We start from the raw sequence: 24490 nt of genomic DNA, 5'->3' as shown, positions 1-24490 counted from the left end.
TGCTCCTAGTTAGAGGCTTATGTGCTTGCTGGGCTGAATCTTGACTGTCCCTGAGTGGCTTTCTGGCTCTTTTGAGATTCTGACTGTATGGACCTATCTCTTTGTCCTCCTGCATGCTATTTCACATGTCTGCATCCAGACTGTCTGTGAGTTGAAGCTGATGCTCTCTCTGAATCTTCTGATTTCCCTTCACTATCACTGGCCTGACCGGAACTGGATCCTCGATGTCTGCTTGCTGCGTACCCAGGCTGAGTCTCTAGAACTGTGTCCTGTATGTTCACGGAGGATCTTTATCTTTCTTTCATGCTTGGTCTTGATGATCCATGGGAAGAATCAGACTGTCCATAAATTGTCATCAGCCCTTCAAGAGACCCTGAGTGTCAGAGCTATGTCTTGACTGCTTGTGGCAGGATCCTTGATTTATTCCTCTGCTGGATTCTGAGTGTCCATGGGAAGGCTCTCTGGCCTTGATGAGACCCTGAATATCTAGACTTGTGTAGTGACTGGCCATGAGTGGATTCATACTGGTTTTTTGAACTGGACTTAGACCACCCATGGGTTTATTCTGACTGTCTCTCTGAATCTTCTGATTGCCCTTCACTATCAGTGGCCTGACTGTAACTGGATCCTTGCCGTCTGCTTATTCCAGATCCAGTCTGTGTAGATGATGATTGCCTGTGGGATGACCCAGATTGTCCATAAATAGACCCATATCTTTCTCTTGTGTTAGACTCTAATTCTGCATGGGTAGACCTAGCTTGCCTCTGAATAAATGTCCATTTTTGATAGAACCCTGATCTATCTCCAGTATTCCCATGGCTAGAGTAATTTCTTCCTCATGTGCTACTAGATCCATACTCAGACTCACCATGGGAAGGTGAAAACTGTTGTTCCCTGTTTTCTGATTGTCCTTCAATATACTGGACTGACTATAACTGGATCCCCCTTCTCTGTTGATACTATAGCCAGACTTTGTAAATGATTGTGTGTGGGTAGATCCTGAGTGTCCACAGCTATCTCTTGATTGTCCATAACTACCTTATATGCTTTTGGTGCCAGATCTGGGCTGTTCATGAGTAGGTCCAGCCTGTCTTCCAGTGTGTGTCTGTTCTTGTGAGACTCTGAGTATATAAACCCATCTTCTGACTTCCTGTTTCACAACTGTCCATAATCATACTCAGACCATGCATGGACTAATGTTGACTTTCTATGTGAGTCTCCTGATTGTGTGTTATCAACTATAACTGGATCCTCAGTGTCTGCTTACACTTGATTTAGACCTTGTATGTGCAGATTGTCTGTAAGCAGAACTGGAGTATTCAGAGCTATCTCCTGATTTTCCATAGCCAAATACTGTACACGTCTTCCTGTTATAGTGGACTCAGATTCTCTTTGGGTAGACCCAGAATGTCCATGAATTGCTGTCTGGCCATGTTGACATTCTGAATGTCTAGAGTTGTCTTCTAATTCTCCTTGGTAGAGCCTTGTCTTCCTCTTGTGCTGGACCAAGTTTGCTTATGACTACACTCAGACTGACCATGAGTGGAAGCTGACTGTCTATTCAATCTCCTGATTGCCTTTTACTATTACTAGATTGATTATAACTGATGTCTGTTTCCTGCTTACAGTGGTAGAGGCTGTGTGGATGTAGACCCTGAATGTCCACTGCCATCTCCTTTTTATGGCTAGATACTTGTCTCTTTTTTATGCTGGACCTAAACTTTTCATGGATTAATCCTCACTCTCTATCTGAGCCTCTTCATGACTAGACCCAACTGTTCATGAATTTTTATGTGGCCATGATGGGACACTGATTTTCCAAAGCTCTCATGTCTGTTCATGGTTGGCTGTTTGTCTCTTTCTAGAGTTGGATCCTGAGATTTCATTTGTAAATTCAGAGTGACCATTAGTGGATGTCTGGCTCTGACAAGCCCTAGAGTTCATAGGGTTTATAGAGCTATCTTTTCAGTTTCTAAGACTCAATCCTTGTTTTTCTCTTGTGTTAGAGCCCAACTATCTTTGTCTATACTCAGACTGCCAGTGGGTTTATTGTGATTCTTTCTCTGTATCTCCAGATTGTATTTCATCGTTACTGGCCTGGGTATAACTGTGTCTCTTGATGTCTGCATCACTGTTAATGTCTGCAGAATATTAATGGTGCTTGTCTGTGAGTTGACCCTGAAGTTCCAGTGCTGCCTTTTGATTGTCCATAGGTGGATCCATTTCTTTCCCATGTGTTGAACACAGATTCTTCATTGGAAGACCCAGATTGAGTGGATACCCATCTTTGATGAGTCCCTGGCCTATCTTTTAACTGTCCATGGCTGGAGCCATTTCTTTTTCTTGTGCTAGATCCAGACTGCCCATGCCTATATTCAGGTGGACTGTGGGAAGAGAGTGACTGTCTATCCAGTCACCTAACTGTCCTTCATTACCACTGGACTGAGTAAAGTTATATCTCTACTGTTTGTACTGAATCTAGACTGCAGAGGTGATGATTGTCTGTGAGAAGTATTTGGAGCTTTCTCCTAAATGACTGTGGCTGGATCCATGTCTTCTTGTGTTGGGCCTAGATTCTACATGTGTAGATCCAGACTGTCCATGGGTAGATGTTGGTCCTGAGAGTCTAGCATGAGGCTAGAGCCTTGTTTTCCTATTTTGTCAGACTTTGATTGTTTATGGCCACACCCAGACTGTTCATGGGTTGATGCTGACTGTCTAAGTTTTCTGATTGTCTTTCACTATCACTAGATTGACTATACTAGGCACCATTGTCTGTTTGTACTGATTCCAGACTCTATAGGTAATGATTTGCTATGAGATGATGCTGAATGTCTGGAACTCTTTCCTGACTGTCCATGATTGGATGCATGTCCTCTTATACTTGACCCATATTTTCTTGCATAGAACCAAACTATCCAAGACTGGGTATTCGGCCCTGCTGAGATCCTGACTGTCTAGAGTTGCTTCCTCTTTGACCATGATGAGAGTTTTGTTTTCCTCTTGTGCTGGATCCATATTGCCTATTGCCATACTAAAACTGATCATGGGGGAACACTGACTATTCTTCTGCATCTTCTGATTATCCCTTACTATCACTGGACTGACTATAGCTGTCTCACTGACATACTGATGGCAGGCCAAACGACTAGGTTGAGACAACCTAGTAGATGTGTAGCTGTATAAGGAAAAAAGCCAAGGATAGAATTGTAGAGACCTTCAACCTTTAGAGGTCAAGCAGAGCCAGCCAAGCAGACCCAGAAGTAGTGACAATGAAGTAGGAGGGGTCCATGGGAGCCAGGAGGAATCAGGAGGGACAGGTCAACTGTGCTAAATGCTGCTAAGGTATCAAGCAGTAAAAATGAACACTCAGTTTGGCACATGGATGTTATCCAGCTGCCTTTTTGAATTTCCAGATGTTTGTAGGCATTCAAACTTAACATGACCAAAGTAAATGGAACCAGAAAAGGCACCATCATCTCTCAGCTTTGTCAGACTAAATTGTTAGAAGTCATCCTTCATTTCTGTTTTCCACATCTTTAATGTACATCAACAAGTCCCATTGACTTTCCCTTCAAAATATCCTCCATTTATCTCCTTTTTTCCATCTTTACTGCCACCAACCTAGTCCCAGCCATCATCATTTCAACTATACTGTGCAATTAGTCTCCCTCTTTCTTTTTGCTTTATTCCATGATCTACTATCAATACAGTAATAGACTGAAGTTTAAAAAATGTAAATCAAAATGTTACTTTCTTGTTTAAAACACTCTAAGAACTTTTCATCATACTTAGTTGACAACTTCTTACCACTACTCTCTTTGTGATTGGATCCCCATCTGCCTCTCTGATCTCATTTTGTACCTCTATTCTCCCTTTTTTCACCATGCTGAAGACACACTGAGTTTTCAGCTCAGAAGAATATCGTGTCTTTTTCAGCCTGTACCTTCCAGAAGACCTTGTTCTCTGACTTGGTTATTGATTCTTTGTTCTCCACATAGCTGACTTCTGTTTGTAATTCTGGTCTGTGCTCAGATGATGCCTCCTCAGAGTAACTCCCCTTCCTGATACTCTGACACATTTATTTCTTTACAGCATTTATTACCATTTGAAATTTGTGTAGTACCTATCTCCCCCAACAGAATAAGCTCTTTGAGAGAGTGATTTTATCTGTTTTGCCATCTGCAGTAAACCCAAAACCTAGAATAGAGTCTGGCTCAGAGTAGGCACTTATTAATATCTGTTGCATGATTGTACAAATGAAGATTAACAAATTAATTGAACAAATTAATCTATGTAGGGTCTCCTTCCTTCATTTTTCCTTAGCACTGTTCATACTGTGTCCTTTTCGTTCTACACATATCATGTAATATACTAAATTATAGTTAGCATTTTATGGGATTGTCTCATGTGGTAAGTGATCTTTGTGAGGCTAGTTTACGGATTTTTGTATCTCCACAGCTTATTCATCTTTGTATCTCCAACGTATATGAAAGCACCTGTTCAATGGTAGAACTGAATAAATATTACCTGAAAAAATGGAATCATTGAATTAGGATTAGATGAATCATTGAATTAGAATTTAGCTATCGTTAATCTAGATAATAAAGAGTCATGGGATTGGTCTCCTAAGATCAGCTTCTATCTCACTGAAGCCTTGTCTAAATTATCATATATCCCAAAGGTTGTAGGAGGACACAAGAATTTCCTGCATCTTTAGATTCAACAGTGCAGGAGGCAGTAAGAGCTGTATGACATTTAGATAAAGTTCTCTGAAGATAGTAGAGACTATCGATAATGCTGACCCTCTTTTGGCCTGCCATTTCTTAGGGCTGTACAATGCAGCACTGCAAAGAGAGTACTGAGTAATCTCAGAAAAGGTACATTTCTGTCCTTAGTTTCCTTTCTATACGGAATCTTATGATAATAGGGAACATAAAATAAAGAAAAAAAAGCTAAGCTCCCAGTGGTATTATGCCTTAGAGCACATTCCTAGATTTCCATCTTGGGTAATACTAAGTAGGAATAGTTGGATAGATTTTTTTCTTACGTAGTTTGCCAAAAGTTCAAGTTAGGGTGTGGACTGAAGGAGCTGGCAGGGTGCCGAACGAAGGTCAGGAGAGTGGCCGTTTTATAGCAACGAAAGCTTCATTCTCAGGAGGAGCCATCCTTTATGAGATGGTCTAATTCATTCGTAATCATATTCTGATCCACCCTTATCTCCACCTTTCTTTCTCTACTGTTTATTTCACAACTTCTTTAAGTACTCATTTCTGCTTATATTAGCAACCTCCAGATTTAGATTAATATTAGTCCTTTCTACCAGAAATTTTACAGAAGAGTTTCTGGAAATCACAAGTTCCTTGTATACATCTGTCATCCCTTATACGTTCTTGTGTCTGCCATGGTGACTTAACAATGCTTGATATATATATTTGCTGAAGAGCAGTGATCCTTGAACTGAGAATGATAGAATATGCATATGTAAGAGGGCTCTGAAATCCAGGAGAGGTAAAGAGTGTAAAAAAGGAGGGTGCCCAGCTAGGATTTAGTGTGACCTCATTGGTTACTGTGAATTCCATCTCTGAGTATTGAAGACACCTGCCTATGAGATAATTAAATCACTAATAGTAGTCTTTGAAGTACTGTGGTAAATGAGAACAGAGAGGACATTGGAGGTGCAAAAATTTAGTTATATCATCCCAAGTTGGGAGGAGGGTCTACTTTTCTCTTTTTATCATTGTTATTACCCTGGAATATCAGACACGTGCCATATACAGTGTGTTCACTCCTATAAAAACACCACTATCTCTTTGCAGGACATGCTCAAACTTGCACTTTTTTTTTCTAGATCGTTATATCTCACTGCCTATATGTTCTCTTCACGTATTTAGATATCCCTGTCATCTGAAACCTAAGAGGTTCAAACTGATTCCATTATAATATATAATGAGAAGTATCTTTTCTCCTCTTGTCTACTGTCATATCAGTAACATCATCGTTCTTGAGTGTCTCAGGCTAAGAACTTCTGTAGTCATTCTTCATTTCTCCCCCTTTATCCCACCCTCATCCACAGATGACCATCACATCCTATCCTGTCAGTCCTACTGCAGACTTGTCTCCTGGACCCAGCCCTCTTCTGTCCTAGCACTGCTGATCTGATTTTGACCCTGGTCACCTTGCATCTTGACCATTTCCAGCAGCTTTGTAATCAGTCTTTCTCTACCACCAGGATATCTTCCTACTATCCCTTCTATACTGCTGCCAGGTTCATCTTCTTATAAACAAACCTTATCATGTCATTTCCCTGCCTTAAAGCTTGTGGCGTCTCTCTTTTGCCTATAGAATAAATTCAAATTATTTTAAATTTGGGCCCTCAAGCCACCTTGAAATCAGACAGGAATCCACTTTTTTAACCTCCTCTTCTACGAACTGTCTCTTATGGGATTGTCCCTTTGAATGTTAACTACTATCCTTGATCATACCACCCTCACTCTTGATCTCATGTCATTGCACATGCTGTTTCCTCTGCTGTATTTCTTCTCTGCCCAACAAGCTCTCCTATATATACTGTAAGATCTTCCTGAAATGTCATCGCTTATATGTGACTTCCCCTGAGGTCGTTTGTTCTACTGAAATCACTTGCATCTACATAGGGTTTTCCCATGGCTCTTGTCACATTGTATTCTAATTGTTTGTTCATGGATCTGTCATCCCATTACCCTCATTACTGTGTCCCCATCTCCATGATAAAGTCTCCTATTTGCTCATCCTCATACCATCAGGGATATAGGGTATTAATAGGTGCTCTGTGAAAAATAAGTTATAGTGTTCAGACCGTTAGGGAAAGCACACACAATTCTCTTGGAGGTACAATGTGCATTAGACTATTAAAGGCTCTGACTCTGAGAAGCTGTGCTGTACCTAAGACCCTTGTCTAACCAGGGTTTCCCAAATGTTTTTCCCCTTGGAATTCTTCTTTTGAAGAACGTGTATTATTAGGGAACACAGTGAGGGAAATGCTGCCCTGTATCAAATACTCTCTGAAGCATAATAAAAGGACAAAAAAAAATCCATGTTTTTCTTCCTTGTCAGCATTAGCTTCTCTTACATTTCTTTTCTCTTTGTCTGCCTCTTCTCTTATTCAGAGGGTTTTGTCACTTAATGACTCCAGCCACCTTAATGGAAATTTATGAGGTGGCTGAGGCCTTCAGGGGAATGGTGGCAGGGTCTGTCCATATGATGGAAGGGTTTCTGAATCTTGTTGACTCATGGGTTGCTAACAGTCTGCAGGGTGGTTAGCTCGTGTGCTGGTTCCCTTGATTGTGTGTAGTCACCATTTTAATCAGTGACTTAAACAACAGTGTGAATAGGTGGCCAATATGTTGTATGTAAGATTCAATACCACTGAAGATATTATAGGCTGGAATGAAAATTTAACAGAGATCATTTTAATAATGATAAATATTAAAATCTGAGCTTAGGAATAAAATAGCATCCCATATCTTCGAGATTATTGATCTTGCTTTGCACAAGACTCTGTCTATACCACATTGCACATTATTTGTGATTTCCTGCCCACATATAAGTTGGGGGAGGATATTCAAAAGGTAGCAGAAAATAACAATAGTATAAAAATTATCCTGAGCTGTGAACCTCTATAAAACCAGAATAATTACTGAGATACAGTTCCAAAAGGCCTTCAAGCATGACCTCGTGTCACCAGTGATGTGTTTTTATGTTGAAAAAGCTGATTCCTCAAGCAGTGCTGATCTCATGGTGAAGCCTGGCTTAGTCTCTCCGTCAGCATTTTAATTCCTTCATCAGCATCTCAGTATTGAACTGTGTTCACAGTTTCCTGTAGTTTCCCAGCTCTACTTTGGGATTTCCTAACCAATTTAGGGCAAAATGCCTTCAGGCTGGATCAGACATTTTTAGTGGTATCCCCAGTGGTGGTGAGCACACCAACTCTTCTCCCACTTTTTTACTAGTGCTCATGCACAGTGTACCCCTGTCACTCAAGATAACTATCACTGAATTATATGTAATTCATGTGTAGTATGGTTATATTTCAACTAATTTTTTTTTTTTAATGCAATTCTGTAACAGGGAGGAACAAACTCTGACTCCATGTTGGATCTGTTTCTTTTACTTTGACCTTTGCTTTTCATTGCTTTTGTTCTGTCTATAGATATAGGCATACATAATTGCCGGCCTCGGGGAACCCTACGCCTCTGCCTGAACGTTAAACCAAAGTGCCTTTGTTCAGCCCACAGGGAAACACCCTGACCCTGCCCACCTGTGAATGGCTGCAGGAAAGAAGAAGTTAACACATCCCCTCCCCGAGGATGGCCAAAACCAGGAGATATTTTGCAAGACTTATGGCCTTTTTACTTTACTTCCTCACCTCCTCCCCGTCTCTGTTCTATAAAAGAAACTAGCATCCAGACCCCGATAAGATGGTACTCTAGGATGCTAGTCCACCATCTTCTCGGATGCCTGGCTTTCTGAATAAAGTCATTAATCCTTGCCTCAACACCTCATCTCCATTTTGTTGGCCTGTTATGTGGTGAGCAGCACGATCTTGGACTCGGTAACAATTCCTATTTTAAAAAAATCTTGTGAGGTAAGTTTACATAATGGGGTTGACCTAAAAAACACACCCGCCACTATATTGTTGCCCTTCTTGAGTAGACAAGGCCACAAGCCAACCTGGAACAATGTCAGCTGCTAAAGTTTTGGAGTCTGACCCACCTGAGTTTGCCCCCGGCTCTTCCATTTATGGCTCTATGACGTCAGGCAAGTTACCTAGCCTTTTTGAGTCTGTTTCCTTATCTTTAAGGTGAGGGTAAAATGCCTGTTTTAAAGGGCCGTGGAGAGTATTAAATAAGTTAATTCTGTCAGTTATCTGGCACATTGCCTCAAAGTTTAGTTACATTAAAACTCATAGATAGTAATTTATTATAAAATTATCAGAGTTTAGTTGTCAGCCTAATATTGACTGTCTTAATTGGGTGAACTTATGTACTTGTATGTGCTTCCAGCAAGAGAAGATCTAAGAATGTAAATGTCTTTTTCAGGACTTTTCATTTTAGGGGATACTTCCCTGGAGACCTCATGAAGCATAATGCAGTGGGTGCAGTGTGATCTGGGTGCTGCCCAACCCCCTTCCTAAACTTTGGAAAACCATGGTAGTTTTTCATGTCACTTGGAGCACAGCCTCAGGGAAATTGTGACTTGTGAGTAGAGTTCCTCCAAATAGTGCTTTTTTGCTTTTTGCTTTCCTCTGTATTTTCAGACCCTATGAATGAAGACCTTACTGGAAAAACATAACACAAGAGCCAGGAACATGGTAAGAAGAAAATAGTGTTAGGGGAATGGGGTGAAGGTGGGGAATGACTATGTTTCCAAATGGTTAAAAACCAAAACATTGCGTTTATCCTTTCCTCTTTTTGTCCTTGACTGACTTTAGGTGTCCTGTGTTATGTGCTCTATCTCCTCCAAATGAAAAGTGATCTGCTGTCTAAAGTCACATTCCCCATTGGCATGGGGAAGCTGTAGGTGGGCTAATTAGAAATAGAACATCCTGTATGATTGGATGGGGGTGCATATTTGGCTTTATCTGTTTGGTCTTAAGTGGGAGTCAGGGATAAAACTCAGGGAAGTTGTCAGTTATTAGCTGAGTCTTGGCCATTTGGATTGGTTGTTACAAAAGTAATTGTTTCGCTTCCTGTATTATTATTAGAGATAACAGTCTAACTACAAATCTGACTTATAGCAGGCTAGCTTCCTGGGTGGTTTATTGTAGATAAGGGGTTGGTTTCCTGGGCAGGTTTCTGCAGGTTGTGGATCAGAGTTCTGTTTTTATATATGATCTGGCCATTGTTTGTTTGTATGTTCAGTCTCTTAGGGCCAATCTGCCAGTTTTCTTAAAGACTAGCCCTGGAAATTGCACAGGTTTAACTCCACTTTGTTGGCCCAAGCAGTCACAGAACAGCCGGATTCAAGGGGAGTGGACATAGACTCCACCTCTTGATGCCAGGAGTGTCAACGAATTTGTAGCCATTTAAAATCTGCCACAGGGAGCATGCAGTTTCCCTCTGCAAAGATAGTTTATTTTCTTACTCTATTTGCCTTTCTTTTGAGAATTCTTCATAATGAATTTAATGTGAAAATTCATTCACTTCCCATAGCTGACAGCTTATGAACTCTGTTCCAGGAAGATAGCTACCCAAGGGTACATGCAAGAGAAATACACACTTCCCAAGGTTCAGCCTCAAACCTCTATCTGCTCTATCACCCAGATCAACTTTGTGACCAAGGAGAACTTCATGAATTTCTTGTAGTCCTTTAATTTAAGACCTGGAAGAGTGGCTAGTACTAGTAGCTTATTTTAAGTCCTTTCCTCCTAATCCCACTCTGATTCCCTCTTTGTACTTAATACAACCAAGTATCTCAGAACAAAGGAACACATAAGAGATCTGGTAAGAGGAAGAGAATTTTAAGCCTCTTTACACCATCATTGAAAGGTCCACCCCCACTTCCAATGACCCCCACTGTGTAATTGTTGTACCAGTTCACCCTTGACTGATTTCAAGTTCCCCTTGTGACTGTGGGGTGAAATGGGGGTTGCTAGTGGTGAGGGGAGCTTCAGTGTGCTTTAGGCTTGGAGGAGGGGGTCACATATCTATATCCCTAATGGGGTCAGGCAGGTAGATGACCTAGATAAATGAGGCAGCTTTCAGTGGAGGGGAGACAGTGGATATAATGGTTCTGAATGAACAGGCTGGTATATGTCCAGCCAGTAGGTGGCAGTCTTACTTCTTAAGTATTGCTGATTGTCTTCAGAAAAAGATGCTAATGAACCCATGCCTTATCTTACAATTTTGAAAGAAGGCAACTATGCATGCTTTTATGTGGAATCATCCAACTAAATCAGATTCAGAATACTTGAGCTAAAATGGTGCAGGCCAAATAAAACACATCTGTAGGCTAGATTTGGCCTTTAGGTGACTAGTTTATAACCACTGGTTGGGATGTGATTCAACTTTAAAACTGTTAGAAAGTTCCCAGTAAAGTACATTCATCTATTAAGGTATTGTTTTTCACCTCTGATGTGCTCTATTTACTTAGAAATCCAAGCCAGAAATCTGGTAGATTATCTAAGACTTTACCTCTTTCACAATCACCACATTCAATCTATCCCCAAATCATATTCACTTTATCTCAGTCATGTCTGTGACATTCAGTTTTGCTTTGCTCTTACTGACTCCTAACATAATTTTGCCAAGATATTGCAATGGTCTCCTAGCTAGTCTTCTTGCCACTGACGTCATCCCTTCCATGTCTTCACGCCAAATGATCTTTTAAAATGCAAACGTAATCATGTTCTCTGTTTAAAACCCTTTGTTGGCTCTTCCTATCAGATCATGTAGACCAAATCCTTTAGGATGGCTTACTAGGAGCCTTTCAATCTGGTTCCAAGGATTTCAGAATCACCTTATGCCATGTCCCAACATTCATCTTATATCTTAGCTCTGCTGAGCTACTATCAATTCCTTTAGAGGACCTTTATTTATTTATTTTTTTCATCTTTGGGATTTTGCACAGGATGGTTAACCCCCCTGGAATACTCTTCTTCCCAAGTCAACCTGGCACATTTCCTGCCATTTTTAGAGATTTAGTGCACGTTTCTCTTAAATTCAAAAGGTTTATCTGAACCAGGTCTTTCATTTTTTTTTATATTTATTTTTATTATTTATTTTATTTTTGGCTGCGTTGGGTCTTCATTGCTGCGCATGGGCTTTCTCTACTTGCGGCGAGCGGGGGCTACTCCTCGTTGTGGCGTACAGGCTTCTCATTGCGGTGGCTTCGCTTGTTGCGGACCACGGGCTCTAGGCGTGCGGGCTTCAGTAGTTGTGGCACGCGGGCTTCAGTAGTTGTGGCTCGCAGGCTGTAGAGCGCAGGGTCAGTAGTTGTGGCACATGGGTTTAGTTGCTCCGCGGCATGTGGGATCTTCCCGGACCCGTGTCCCCTGCATTGACAGGCAGATTCGTAACCGCTGCACCACCAGGGAAGCCCTGAACCAGGTCTTTCTTACCACTAGATACAGTTAGCTAGCACCTTATACTTTTCAACCACCGCTGCACATTAATAATATCTTTTTAAATCTACTTATGCTATTATGTCTTTCCTCCATTGTTAGTGATCTCTTGAAGGAACAGATCTGTCTCATCTTTGTAACTCCAACATCTAGTATAGAGACTGACAACTAAATGATTAATATTTAATTTCCTTGAATCCTCCTGATGAAAGAATGAAGTAATATTCATCAAGAGCCAACCAACAACCGTATTATCTGGATTCTGATCAGTCTAATCCTTATTCTCAGCTTTCTATTTGAAGATGTGTGGAAATGTGTTTGTCTAGAGCCCAGACATCCATTGATATGTATTGCCAATCCTTTCCTCACGTGACAGGTTGGGAGTGGTTCTGAGAAGAGTGGAACAAGTCCTTGGAAGGGAAGAGCAGTGAAAACGGATGGCTGTATAGCCCCACAAAGAGCTAGGGACTATTTTGTTCATTTTCATATGAAGCTATATAGATAAATCATTTGTTAAATTAAAACCACAGTCTTATTGCCAAAAACTGAGTCACTTTGGTAATAGCATAGGACGTGATTGTAATTTACTCATTTTCTTCTCATGTCCTCTACTTCCCTAAATGTTAACATCTTAGCAGTAAGTGGTCGCCTTGGTGGTGTGATTTCTGAACAACACCCCTTGTTTAGAACCTGAAATGACACCATAGGCAATGATTAATGTTTTTGTACATTTTAATAGTATATTTTAATAGTATATTTTTATAGAACCAAGAAGAGTCTCTGCTTGGATTATGTTAAAGTTTCATTTTGAGAATTTTAGGTTCAACTTATCTTCTATTAAAGCCTTACTGCCAAGGAAGGAAAGAGACCTTGCTGAGTGAATTTGAAGATATGCCTTCTCTTTTTAGGCTCTAAAAATGGAACCCTAAGCTGCTTTTTAGAGGAAGTCAAGAAAGGAAACTGTTATCTAATCTGGATCCATTGTGTGTCAGAAACTGTGCTAGTCAGTATGTCGTAGTAGAAGGGACTGGGCTTTGAGGCTTTATCACTCAGTTCACGCCTTTAGATAACTTATTGTTGATGTCTTTGCTCATCAGTTTTATAATTTGTAAAGGGTAAATTATAATTTTTTTACCTTGCTGTATTGTGAGGAAGGTGATGTGCAGTGAGAAATCAATAAATTTCCATTCTCTTTTTTTTATGGTAGAAAAAAATAACATTGTTATTAAGTATTTTGAATAAGGTCAACTTATAGCAAGTTACTACCAGTAAAGTAGAACATTGCTAGCTGTGGATGAATTTTTTTTTAATTTAGGTATAATTGACATATAACATTATATTAGTTTTGTAACCAAAAGTGGGATCTGGCTGCTCGCTGCTCAAAAGCCAATAAGGAGGCAAGTTTGGTGGAAAGGAAAGTTTGCTTTATTTTGGATGCCGGCAACCGGCAGGGAGGGCAGACCCCTGTCCAAAGGCCGACTCCCTGCCTCCTGCAACCATTGGGCAAGAGCTTTTATAGGTTGAGGGAGGGGCTACATGCAGAAACAGTACAGTCAGCTCTGACAGTCATCTTGAAATTGGTCATCAGTGGTCTGACCAGCATCATCTTGATTGTGTTAGGCACGGTTAATCTTCAGCTCCAGGGTGGGTTTGCTTCCATTTCTTTGAGGCCAGTTCTCAGAATTGTGGCAGCTTATGTCATGGCTACAGCTTGGTCATCATGTAGTTAACTTCTTCCCCCGGTGAGGGTTTCAGTATCTATAAGACAGCTCACAGGATATGGCTCAGAATATTATCTATAGCCCTTAAGGAGGAACTAAAGGTCCTTGACTATGCTTAATGACTAAACTATTATTATTTGGTCTCCTTTGACTGTTTTCCTCTGTTTCTATATTTTCTCACTTCTCTGATTAAAGTTATTCTTTGGCTAAAGTTTTTCCACAGACAAAAGGCAGGCTGAAGACATGGTGGGGGGCAAGGACCATAATAAGGTCCTGCTGTGTTTCAGTTTCAGGTGTACAACATAATGATTCAATATTTGTATACACTGCAAAATGATTACCGTGATAAGTCTACTTAACATCCATCACCATATATATTTACACAATTTTTTTTCTTGTGATGAGAACTTTTAAGATATACTCTCCTAGCACTTTCAAATATGCAACACAGTATTATTAACTGTAGTTAACATACTGTGCATTATGTCCCCATGACTTACTTATTTTCCAACTGAAAGTTTATAAGTTTTGTCACCCTATACCCATTTTGACCACCCTGCAACCTCCACCAACCACCAATCTGTTCTCTGTATCTATGAGCTTGTTTTCTCTTTTTATTGTTTGTTTGTTTCTTTCTTTTACGTTCCACCTGTAAGTGAGATGATATGGTATTTTTCTTCCTCTGTCTGACTTATTTCCCTTAGCATAATGCCCTCAAGGCCCATCCATGTTGACACAAATGGCAAGATTTCATTCCTTTTTATGGCTGAATAATATTCCATTGTGTGTATATGTGTGTGTGCATGTGTGTGTGTGTGTGTGTGTGTATATATATATATATAATATATATATATATATATATATTATATATATATATATATATGCCACGTTTTCTTTATCCATTTATCTACTTATGGACACTTAAGGTTGTTTCCAGATCATGGTTATTATAAGTAATGTTGCAATGAACATGGGGGTTCATATATCTTTTTGAGTTAGTGTTTTTGTTTTCTTTGGATAAATACCCAGAAGTTGAATTGATGGATTATATGGTAGTTCTAATTTTAATTTTTTGAGGAATCTCCATACCGTTTTACACAGTGGCTGCACTGATTTACTTTCCCACCATCAGTGCACAAGGGTTCTCTTTTCTCCACATTCTCACCAACACTTGTTATCTCTTGTCTTTTTGATAATAGCCATTCTAACAGGTCTGAGGTGATATCTCACTGTGATTTTGATTTGCATTTTCCTCATAACTAGTTGTGTTGAAGGTCTTTTCATATATCTGTTGCCCATCTGTATGTATTCTTTGGAAAAATTCCTATTCAGATCTGCCTATTTTTTACAAATTGTTGTTTTGTTTTTGTTTTTGTTTTTTTGCTATTGAGTTGTATGAGTTCTTCGTATATTTTAGATATTAACCCCTTATCAGATATAAGACTTGCAAATGTTTTCTCCCATTCGGTGTGTTGCCTTGGATGAATCTTAACTTTAAGCTGATGATATTCAAGCTTGACTTCTGTCCTTGAGTCCCTTAGATTTCATGTTTGAGCCCACACAGATTATCCAATTGTATTCCAAGTTTCCACATATTCCATTACCTCCAGGAAGCTGGCCTCTCTTCTGTCTCTCATATTTATGTTCTAATTGAGGGATTCACTTACATTCTTACCTTTAAAATTTTTATCCCAGAAAAAGTTGACATTGTAAGTGTAGTGGTTTTGAAACACATCCTCAAATTGTTTGGCATTTCTCTCTTTGAAAGATGGCGGTCCTTCTGTTTGAATTTGAGTCAAACTTTGTGACTTGCTTGTAACCAATAGAATAAAGAGGAAGTGATTCTGTGTCATTTCTGAGGCTAGTTCAGAAAAGACCACTCAGCTTCCACTTGGTTTTCTTGGCATGCTTTCTCTGGGGAAGGCTGGGTGTCTTGTAAGACATCAGACTTCTTTGGGATTGCCAGGCTGGAGAGGCCACATAGAGGTGCCCACAGTCAGTGGCCAAGCTCAGCTCCCAGCTGACAGCCAGTATCAGCTGCCAGTCATGTGGATGAACCGTCTTGTACGTTTGATCTAGTTGAGCCTTCAGATGATTGAAACCCCGGATGACATCTACTATTACTTATAACTGCATGAGGGACCCCAAGTGAGGACTGTTCAGCCAAGCCCTTCCAAGCCCAAAGATCTGGGAGTCACCCTTGAATCTACACTCTGTCTTATACTCCAAAACCAGTCCATCAGCAAGTTCTATTGATTCTGTTTTTATAACATATACCAATTATAACCACTTCTTACTCCCTCTATTACCTCTGCCCTCATCCCAACTACTATAATATTTTGTATTGACTCCTGTTATTCTTTTTCCAGTCTTGCCTTTAATCCCAACAGAGATAGATCCTCCATCAGGCAGTTAAAATGTTCTTAAAATTAAAAATCAGATTATTATCACTCCACTGCTCGAAATCCTTCAAAGACTTCCTATCAGTTCAGAATAAAATCTAGCCTCTGCACAGGCACCAAAACCAAAAATAGACAAATGGGACTACATCAAACTTAAAAAGTTTTGTGCATCAAAAGGTAGAACAGAATGAAAAGGCAACCTATGTTATAGGAGAAAATATTTACAAATTACGTATCTCATAAGGGGCTAGTATCCAAAATATATGAAGAAGTCCTATTACATATCAACAACAACAACAAAAACTAATAAAAAAATGGGCAAAGGACTTGAATTGATATTTACCCAAAGATGATATATAAAAGATCAGAGGCGCAATACCACAATTATTAGAGAAATTCAAATTAAAACCATAATGAGATACCACCTCATACTCATTCGGATAGCCACTATCAAAAAAACAAAAAATAACAGGTGTTGGTGAGGACCTGGAGAAATTGGAACACTTGTGCGCTGTTGGTGGGAATGTAAAATGCTACAGCTCCTACGGAAAAAAAGTATGATAGTGCCTCAAAAAATTAAATATGAAATTACCATATGGTCCAGCAATCCCATTTCAATCCAAAAGAATTGAAAGCAGGGTCTGGAAGATACATTTGCACAACCAGGTTCATAGAAGCATTATTCAAAATAGCCAAAAAGTGGAAGAAACCTAAATGTCCATCCGACAGACAGATGGATAAACAAAATGTGGTATACATACAAAGGAATATTATTCAGCCTTAAAAAGGGAAATATCTGGCATGCTACAACATGGATGAGCCTTGAGAACATTATGCTAAGTGAAATAAGCCAGTCACAAAAAGACAAGTGCTTCATGATTCCACTTATATGAGGTATCTTTAGTAGTCAAATTAAGATAAACAGAGGGTAGAATCGTGGTTACCAGGGGCTGCAGGGAGGGGGAAATAGGGAATTGTTTTTTAATGGGTACAGAGTTTCAGTTTTGCAAGATTTAAAAGTTCTGGAGATTGGTTGCAAAACGATGTGAATATACTTAATACTACTAAAATGTGTACTTAAAAATGGATAAAATGATAAAATTTTATGTTATGTGGTTTTTTTTTACTACAAATTAAAAAAGAAATCTAATCTCTTTACTGCGGCTTCCAAGATATTACATGATATGATCCCTACTTAATTCTCAAAAATTATCTCCCGCAGACTGTTTTCCCAGCCTTCACCCCCAGAATCTCTCTACCCCAGGACACTTAGTGATGGGAAAAACCTAAGGGATTTGGTTGGAAATTAATTTTTGGCTTTTTCACAGGAGAAGTGTGGTTAGGTATTTACTCTGAACTTCCTTTATTGTTTCCAGTTCTTTAAAAACCACTCACTTGTAAGCTTTCCAACAAAGTTTACATCATCACCTCTCCACAGAAATAACTGTTTCCACGTTCCAAATGTCAAGTTACCAAAATCAATGAACGTATTTCATTCTTCATTTTACCTGAAATTTGAAGTATTGAAACTTTGATAACACTCTCTCCTTTTCAGTGAGAAGAACATATACTTGGAAGATAGAATCGGGTTTCAAATTTTGTTTCCACTGCCTACTTGTTATGTGACTTGGGCAGAACTTGTAACGGTGGGTTTTCTCAATATTCTTTCCTTGGTTCTCACTCTCCATCCCCTCATTCAATCATGCCTATAATTCCATCCTTAATGGCAAACATTTACTGGATGCTGATTGTGTTCTTGGCACTGTCTGGACTTTGCAGCTTTGTAGGGGTATTTGGGGACAGTACTTTCAAGCAGGGAAGCAGGATTCCCATTGGGGGTGGTGCTCCCTTCATTTGGCTAATGGAGCACAAACATAGACATAATATTGTTAGAGACTAATTAGAAAAATGAGCTTGCTTGTTGCTTTTCACTCAATCCCTGTGTACATTGCAGATCATTTTAACTTTGACAGGTAATTTAGGTGTAGCTTAATTTATTTAACTAAAAGTCAAAGAAAGGCAGCTTTTATAAGTGGTTTTATAAAACCACTAAACTCAGAGTTGGGGACTTGAGGTATTTGGTATGGATTATTTCTATGATAGACTCATCTGCAAAATGCGAACATTGGACTAGATATTGTCTAATATTCCTACTGGTCTGATATCATGGAGAAGGAAAACTTGGGGTATGATTCTCACAGAGAGATATTCCTTTTAATGGTAGAAGCTTGTTCACATTTTTACTAAAATTATTAGATCTCCTGCCTAGTCATAAAATATATGAATATATGTTTTCTTTCCAGGACAGGAGACGATTTTCTTTATTGCTTTTCCTTTGTCAAGAAATTTCAGCACAGTTTTTCTGCTCTCATTAGTTTCCATTGGAAAATATCTCTTCGTATCTTTGTAAGAAGGACCTATGGTCAGTATTTTGTTTCCTGATCTTGGTTTGACTTTGCTAATAGCCACTTGGGTTGACGTTTTGTAATAATTATGATGCTATCTATGATTGAGCTAAGCCTTTTTTCATCCTGATGGTGACTACATGGAAGCAATGACTGTGTTGGAGAATGATATAGGATTTGATTAAATTTTTTCTTCTTTGGACTCCTTATTTCTTTTGCATGGTGTACATCTGCCATTTGGACATATAGTTTTCAGTGACAGAGGAAAATATGTCATTCTTACTATGGGGAGATAAGTCTTTTTGGGTCTATGAGAAGCATGGAAGAGACACAGTATGATATATGATCAATTGTTTATTTTCAGTTTTCATGCAGTTCACTTTTCTTGGATTCTATGTGCCCAAGGTGATTAATGAATGAAGAATAATACAGAGTTCCAATAGAAGGATAATAGAGGCAGGTGTGATGACCCTTAATATTAATATAGCAGCTTTGGCTGACAGAACAGTGATTTTATACTATTGGTTCCTTTGATTTTTTTTTTTACAAATATTAATGTACCAATCTGGAGAGGTTCTGAAACTTAACCTCTCAAAAGAAAAATCCTTACTTAACCCCAACCTCCCCAAATACTTATGGTTTTCCAAATTTAGCACTCCATGATATTGCTTTCTCCCATTAACCAGTTCCTAACTATAAAGTTCAAAGCTTCCTATAGAATGAAAAGAAACTATCACCAATGTAAAGAAATAGTGTAACTAATTTTTAAAAAAATGACAAGAAAAGATAACCTCCCTGAAAGTATAATGAACATTTTCTTGACTCAAGGTTGTCTCTTGGTCATTCTCCAATTCTTTGGGTTAATACTTTAATAGTTTCTCACTCATAATAATAGTGTCTATGTGACTGTCCAAACCCCAACCGTTTTGAAATATAATTTGAATGGCCATATGTTCCAGGGTGTATGTTACTGCCTGTTATATTGGATCTCATAAATGCTCCTATATTCAGATCTGTCCCTGGCTCCCATATGGCTGGAATCATGACTGACACTTCCATCCTGAGAATGGCCAAACCTTGACTGTCCATAGTCATAATCTGCACTGCCATAGCTTCCATGTCTCCAACCTTGATCTGAACCATGACCTTGGTTCCTTGAATAGAATGCAGACCATCCTTGGGTGGTCAAGGGCTGTCTACCTGAATCTCCTGAATGTCCTTCTGTGTTGCTAGCCTGACTGATATTTGATTCCTTGTGTCTGCCGCTACCAGAAATAGTTGAGGTGTGTCCGTGTTCAGTCCCAGAGTGTCTGGAGCTGTCTCTTTCCTGCTCATGGTGGCGCCCCTGTCTTTGAGTAGTGCTGGATCCTGACTTTCCATGGACAGGTTCACTCTTCCTGTGTGTGTCTGTCCTACCTTATTGTGACTCTGAGTGCCTAGAGCTGTCACCTGACTGGCCATGGGAAGACCCATGTTGGTTCCTTGGGCTGGACCCAGACCTTCCATGAGTGGTCACAGAGTATCTACCTGAATCACCTGACTGCCCTTCACCGTCGCTGGACCAACCAACACTGGATTCCCTGTGTCTACTGCTTCCAGATCCAGTTGAGGTGTGTCCATGTCCAGTTCCAGAGTATCTGGAGCTGTCTCTTTCCTGCTCATGGTGGTGCCCCTGTCTTTGAGTAGTGCTGGACCCTGACTTTCTGTGGCCAGATTCACTCTTCCTGTGGTTTGATCTCCCTTGATGTGACTCGGAGTGCCTAGAGCTGTCTCCTGACTGGCCGTGAGAAAACCCATGTTGGTTCCTTGAGCTGGACCCAGACCTTCCATGAGTGGTCATAGAATATCTCCCTGAATCTCTTGAATGTCCTTTTCTGTCACTGGCCTGACCAACACTGGATTCCCTGTCTTTCCCACTTCCAGATCCAACTGAGGCATGTCCATGTCCAATTTCAGAGTGTCTGGAGCTGTCTCTTTCCTGCTCATGGTGGCACCCCTGTCTTTGAGCAGTGCTGGATCCTGACTTTCCGTGAACAGATTCACTCTTCCTGTGTGTTGTCCTCCCTTGATGCGACTCTGAGTGCCTAGGGCTGTCTCCTGACTGGTTGTGGGAAGACCCATGTTGGTTTCTTGAGCTGGACCCGGACCTTCCATGAGTGGTCACAGAATGTCTACGTGAATCTTCTGACTGTCCTTCGCTGTCACTGGACTGACCAACACTGGATTCCCTGTGCCTACTGCTTCTGGATCCAGTTGAGGCGTGTCCATGTCCAATTCCAGAGTGTCTTGAGTTGTCTCTTTCCTGCTCATGGTGGCGCCCCTGTCTTTGCGTAGTGCTGGATCCCGACTCTCCATGGACAGATTCACTCTTCCTGTGTGTGTCTGTCCTCCCTTGATGTGACTCTGAGTGCCTAGTGCTGTCTCCTGACTGGCCATGGGAAGACCCATGTTGGTTTCTTGAGCTGGACCCAGACCTTCCATGAGCGGTCACAGAATGTCTACCTGAATCTTCTGACTGTCCTTCACTGTCACTGGACAGACCAACACTGGATTCCCTGTGCCTACTGCTTCTGGATCCAGTTGAGGCGTGTCCATGTCCAATTCCAGAGTGTCTTGAGTTGTCTCTTTCCTGCTCATGGTGGTGCCCCTGTCTTTGCATAGTGCTGGATCCTGACTCTCCATGGACAGATTCACTCTTCCTGTGTGTGTCTGTCCTCCTCTGATGTGACTCTGAGTGCCTAGTGCTGTCTCCTGACTGGCCATGGGAAAACCCATGTTGGTTCCTTGAGCTCGACCCAGAGCTTCCATGAGTGGTCACCGAATATCTCCCTGAATCTCTTGAATGTCCTTTTCTGTCACTGGCCTGACCAACACTGGATTCCCTGTCTTTCCCACTTCTGGATCCATCTGAGGTGTGTCCATGTCCAGTTCCAGAGTGTCTGGAGCTGTCTCTTTCCTGCTCATGATGGAGCCCCTGTCTTTGAGTAGTACTGGATCCTGACTTTCCGTGGACAGATTCACTCTTCCTGTGTGTGTCTGTCCTCCCCTGATGCAACTCTGAGTGCCTAGAGCTGTTTCCTGACTGACCATGGGAAGACCCATGTTGGTTCCTTGAGCTGGACCCAGACCTTCCGTGAGTGGTCACAGAATATCTACCTGAATCTCCTGACTGTACTTCGCTGTCACTGGCCTGACCAACACTGGATTCCCTGTCTTTCCCACTTCCGGATCCAGCTGAGGTGTGTCCATGTCCAGTTCCAGAGTGTCTGGAGCTGTGTCTTTCCTGCTCATGGTGGTGCCCCTGTCTTTGAGTAGTGCTGGATCCTGACTTTCCGTGGACAGATTCACTCTTCCTATTTGCGTCTGTCTTCCCTTGATGTGACTCTGAATGCCTAGAGCTGTCTCCTGACTGGCCATGGTTAGACCTATGTTGGTTCCTTGAGCTGGATGGCGACCTTCTATGAGTGTTCACTGGTTGTCTACCTGAATCTTGTGAATGTTCTTTGCTGTCGCTGCCCTTACTGATACTGGATCCCCGGTGTGTACTGCAACCAGATTGAAAATCCATAGTCACAGTTTCTTCACAAACTTGATATGAGCCCTTACGCTCTGATCCTATCCATTTTTCACATCCTCTACCTTTATTTTCGTAACCACATTCTTCTTCTTTTCCTTCATATTCCCTGGTGGGGCTAACACTTGACATGTGACTTCTTTCTTTTAGTTCAGTAGAACTCGCTCTCCTTTTCTTTTCCCTACTTGATTCATGATATTTCTTCCCACATCCATGTCTGTGTCGAGAAGTAGCTCTGTCAGCTCTTCTTCCTTCCCTTCCAGAACTAGACCCATGTCTGTTTTTTCCTCTTCCTCTTGGGCTCTCTGTTCTATCTTTTTTCTTTCCATCACTTCTTCTTGAATGACTGGACTTTCTTTCTCTTTCTTCTTTACCCTCTTCTTCTGTATCATCTTCATAATGGTATCTATACTTTTTCTGCTTTTTCCCTAATGTCTTGAAATTCTGTCTCTGGGTATAATAATATGCTTGAGCCAACTTGAATACCATCAGGAAAAACTCTGTAAAGTCTATTTTATTGTTGTGATCTACATCGAGGATATGCATGAAGACATCAGCAGTATCTGGGTCATCTGGATTCTGTATACAAGGAAGACAGAGAGGGGAAGTCCATGAGACTGACTCAAATGGGTAATTAAATAATTAAAGTTAACTTAGGGAATGTGAATTCTTGGTACAGGAAAGTAGAACCTAATTTTTTCTTTAATAATATTTATCTTATCCTGATTCAGCAGGGAGCTGTTGGTACTGTCCTAAAAAAATAAATCTTAAACACTAGTATGGTGACACAAAAAATTTGATGGGGCAAGTTCTTTTTACTTCTTCTTCAAGTGTCAATATTTTATAAATTCCTTAACTGAATTGTCTTTTAACTGTACCCTCTTTACATTCTTGAAATTAGGGGGAATATTACAATGAATTAACTAACTGTTTTTCACTCATTTGTCACTAAATATTTATATATATTTTTTCACAGACAGTGTGTGTGTGTGTGTGTGTGTGTAGTATATATAGAGGTATAAAGAAGTTGAACAAATTATATCTGTTTTGAAATAAGATTACATTTGTTTCTCTTCCAAAAGAAACAACTCACAAAGATTTCACAGTAATATTTTGACAGATTGTTTGATGCAGAACAAAAATGATATACCCTTTAATCCTGGCAAATATCTTTTACCTTCAGGATTGGCTGAAACTCTGCTTCCAGAAGTTCCTTCAGCTCTTTTTTACTCAATGTGTCAGTCTCCTTATCTGTTTTTGAATATTCGTGAAATAGTTTGATGATGGCAATGATGTTTTCCAGGAGAGTAGACATCTTTTGGAAGTATAGGTGAACCTAGAAAAAAATTAAAATGTACCTTTCTTATATTTCTTTTATTTTGTAGGTCATATCAGTTATTGTGATGAATTGCCACATTTATAAACCTACATCTTTCCCTATGTAGTCCAGCTTTAAAAATGGAAGATGGCCACGAAAAACTTCTATCTATTATCTGCATGGTGAATATTAACACAGAGTTTGACTGAACTACTTACTAAAACCTGCCAACATTTTGGCCTTGAACTCATTCACAGCAGGATTTAGATACCCTCACAGACCTTAGTGTGCTGTACATAAGACACCCTTTTCTGATCTGGCCATTGTCCATAACAGGATTTTAGAAAGGCTACTGGTCAGAAGCAGGAAAATTTACTCATACCAATTTGCTAAAAATCCGTTCTCCAAAAGCTAATTTGCTAAATGTATGTTGAGAGACTATTTTCTGCAAGCCAGTTTGTCAAATGGCTGAGACAGTCAATGAACAAACATCTTTTCAGTTTACTTTTTTTTTTTTTTGGTTTTTTTTTTTTTTTTTAAAGATTTATTGATTGATTGATTGATTGATTGATTACTATGTTGGGTCTTCGTTTCTGTGCTAGGGCTTTCTCTAGTTGCGGCAAGCGGGGGCCACTCTTCATCGCGGTGCGTGGGCCTCTCACTATCGTGGCCTCTCTTGTTGCGGAGCGCAGGCTCCAGACGCGCAGGCTCAGTAGTTGTGGCTCACGGGCCTAGTTGCTCCATGGCATGTGGGATCTTCCCAGACCAGGGCTCGAACCCGTGTCCCCTGCATTAGCAGGCAGATTCTCAACCACTGCACCACCAGGGAAGCCCTTTTTTTGGTTTTGATTGGATAGAATGGCTTAATAGCTTTTCAATATTATAAAAAAGGTTTGATTGGATCAAATGGCTTTAATAAATTTTCAATATTATCAGAAATATTTTCATTGCAGAACTGTTTACAATA

General features: G+C 40.2%; 1 protein-coding gene across 1 annotated transcript; it reads right to left on the bottom strand.

The window, feature by feature from the left end:
• Window positions 1-116: 116 nt before the first annotated feature.
• LOC133087068 (filaggrin-like) lies at window positions 117-23520 on the bottom strand. The gene is given in 7 exon segments (XM_061183831.1): window positions 117-235; window positions 373-454; window positions 456-675; window positions 1268-1478; window positions 1481-1557; window positions 20455-22784; window positions 23383-23520. Coding segments are annotated over 7 exon segments (3177 nt in total).
• Window positions 23521-24490: the final 970 nt, after the last annotated feature.

The sequence above is a fragment of the Eubalaena glacialis genome, chromosome 3 (genome assembly GCF_028564815.1).
Source record: "Eubalaena glacialis isolate mEubGla1 chromosome 3, mEubGla1.1.hap2.+ XY, whole genome shotgun sequence".
In the NCBI taxonomy this organism is placed as follows: Eukaryota; Metazoa; Chordata; class Mammalia; order Artiodactyla; family Balaenidae; genus Eubalaena; species Eubalaena glacialis.
This window is presented reverse-complemented; position numbering and strand designations above follow the sequence as displayed.